At 40.9% G+C, this 2,531-nt stretch overlaps 1 protein-coding gene across 1 annotated transcript in view; it reads right to left on the bottom strand.

Annotated features, from left to right (window-relative positions):
• NEK5 (NIMA related kinase 5) overlaps positions 1-2,531 on the bottom strand; it is a 75,860-nt gene that overhangs the window by 28,398 nt on the left and 44,931 nt on the right. The window contains exon 11 of the mRNA XM_027856913.1: positions 176-335. Within this exon, the coding sequence (XP_027712714.1) occupies positions 176-335 (160 nt within the window). The remainder of the gene's footprint in view (positions 1-175; positions 336-2,531) is intronic.

Genomic DNA, 2,531 nt, shown 5'->3' with positions numbered 1-2,531 from the left:
ATATATATATATATGCATGTGTGTGTACATTTATATCGTTTCCAATAGCATGCAAACTCCATGGAGGAAGGTGCTGTTTCATTTTTGTCTTTTTATCACTATTGCCTAGCACAGTTCCTGGCATACATTGGACACTTAATAAAGTCTGTAGATTGACTGAAAATAAAGAAAATACCTTAGGATAAAGACAATAGGGAAACTCACCAGCGTTGGCTTCTGAGCTCTAGGAGGTATCCATTCTTTTCTAGGTAGCAACTCCCGTCTCTTAGGAGGCATCAGGATCTTAGATTTTGGTGGATGATTACCCTGGAGTCGCTTTTTCTGCATTATTGGACCTTATTTGTGTGTGTGTGTTTTTTTTTAAGAAAAAAAGAGGCAATCAGGATGCATATACATTTTACACTAGTTATATTAATAATATAATTACTATATTTTATAGTTTTATGTTCATATAAATAGAGTAATTACAACCTGCATTCCATAGCACTACAAATTTATTCAAGCTACTATAAGCACTGTGCTACAAATATAAGCAAAATACAGGCCTTCAAGATGCTTACATTCTAATGGAGAAAGACAGCACAGAAAAGGGAGCTGAAAACCTAGGCAGAGACATGGTAGAAAAAGCCTAGAAAGTAAGGACTGGAACCTGGAGAGGATGAAGACATGGCTGTTCTGGGCACTTTCTTTTCATGGTCTGCTACTTAAGTTGGTTCCATAGAGAACATATAAATCCCTCAGTAAAGTAGCTGACCTGATATTCTGGCCTTCTCAGAGAGTACAAAGAGAGAACATACAAATTCTTTTAAGACCATCCTTCCCCCCAGGAAAAAGCATTAATGAATGAAATCATTTTGAGGCAAGACATGGAGAATAATCAGCAGCACACAAAGGCAGAAGCCAGAAGTAACTGTCAACTTTACTTTGGCTTAAGGCTTTCTAGTAGCTACTCTTTTTTATTAGGGCTCTGACAGGAATCTGGTGATCTTCAGGCTCTTGAGACATGGGAATGCTAAGAATGTTAGACTCATAAAAATACTGCCTTTCTCCTTGTCAAGGCCAACCCCTTTACCTGCATAGGTAATCTCATTCCATCCTGTCTCCTCCAGCAGATCACCCCATCTGTAATCCCCACCATCTTACTTCTCTTCAATCTCTGTCAAATGACTGCTTCTCTACTGCCTACGAACATGCCTATGTTTCCCCCATTCTCAAAAAACCCCAAAACAAAACAAAAAAAAACACACTTGATCCACCCCTCCCCCACTAATTACTGTCCTGTGTCTCTCCTGCCTCTTTTGGCTGAACTCCTTGAGAAGGCCAGCTTCAACAGGTTCCTCCACTTCCTGTCCTCCCATTCTCTTCTTATCTCTCTACAGTCTGGCTTCTGACCACATTATTAAAACAAAATAATAAATAAATAATGAATAGATGAATAAATAAATAAATAAAACCAAAAACCGTCTCCAAAGTTACCACTGAGCTCTTGAATTGTCAAATCTAACGTCCTTTTCTCCATCTGCATCCTTCCTGACCTCTGAGTAGCTTTTGACACTGTTGCTTACCCTCTCATTGACACTGTCTTCTCTCTAGGTTTTTAGGACGCTGCTCTCTCCTGGTTGTCCCGCCTACCTGACTGTTCATCCTTAGTCTCCTTTGCTGGATCTTCATCTAGGTCATGTCTGCCAACTGCGGGTGTCCTACAGGGCTCTGTCCTGGGCTCTCTTCTTTTTTCCCTCTATACTATTTCACTTGGTGATATCTGTAGCTCCCATGGATTCAATTATTATCTCTAGGCAGATGATTCTCAGATGTACTTTACTTATCTAGCATTAACCTCTCTCCTGACCTTCAGTCTCACATCTTCTATTGCCTATTAGATATCTCAAGCTCAATGCCATCTGTAGACATCTTAAACTCAACATTATCTGAAACTTCACTGAAAATCTACCCCCCTTAACACTGCCCCCTTCCAAACTTTCCTATTAGTCTTGAGAACATCACTATTCTTCCAGGCCTACAAGCTCACAACCTAGATGTCTTCTTTGACTTCCCACGCTCTCTCACCCTCCTACACCCACTTTGTTGGCAAGGCTTATTGATTTTACCTTTGTAAAATCTCTCAAATAAAGCCCTTCTGTCCTCTGATACTGCCAACATCCTGGTACAGGCCCTTATCTTCTCATATCTGGACTACTGCCATAGCCTGCTGGTTGCTTTGTCTGCCACAAGTCTCTCCCCACTCTGATCCATCCTCCACTCATCTTCTAAAGAAATTTTCCAAAAGTGAAAGCTTGGCCATGTCATCACTACCCCTACTCAATAAACTCCAGTGGCTTCCTGTCACCTCCAGGATCAAATATAAAATCTGTTTTGCATTCAAGCCCTTCATAACCTAGACTCCCCATCACCACTCCCTTTCTGTTTTTTTACATTTTTTACATTTTACATCCTTCTCCTCCCCAGCTCCCACAGGTACTCTTCAATCCAATGACGTTGGCCTCCTTGCTGTTCCTCAAACAAGACACTCC

Source organism: Vombatus ursinus, unplaced genomic scaffold, assembly GCF_900497805.2.
Source record: "Vombatus ursinus unplaced genomic scaffold, bare-nosed wombat genome assembly UNPS02011700.1, whole genome shotgun sequence".
NCBI lineage: Eukaryota > Metazoa > Chordata > Mammalia > Diprotodontia > Vombatidae > Vombatus > Vombatus ursinus.
The sequence above is the reverse complement of the archived record's forward strand: the minus strand, read 5'-3'. Positions and strand labels throughout refer to the sequence as shown.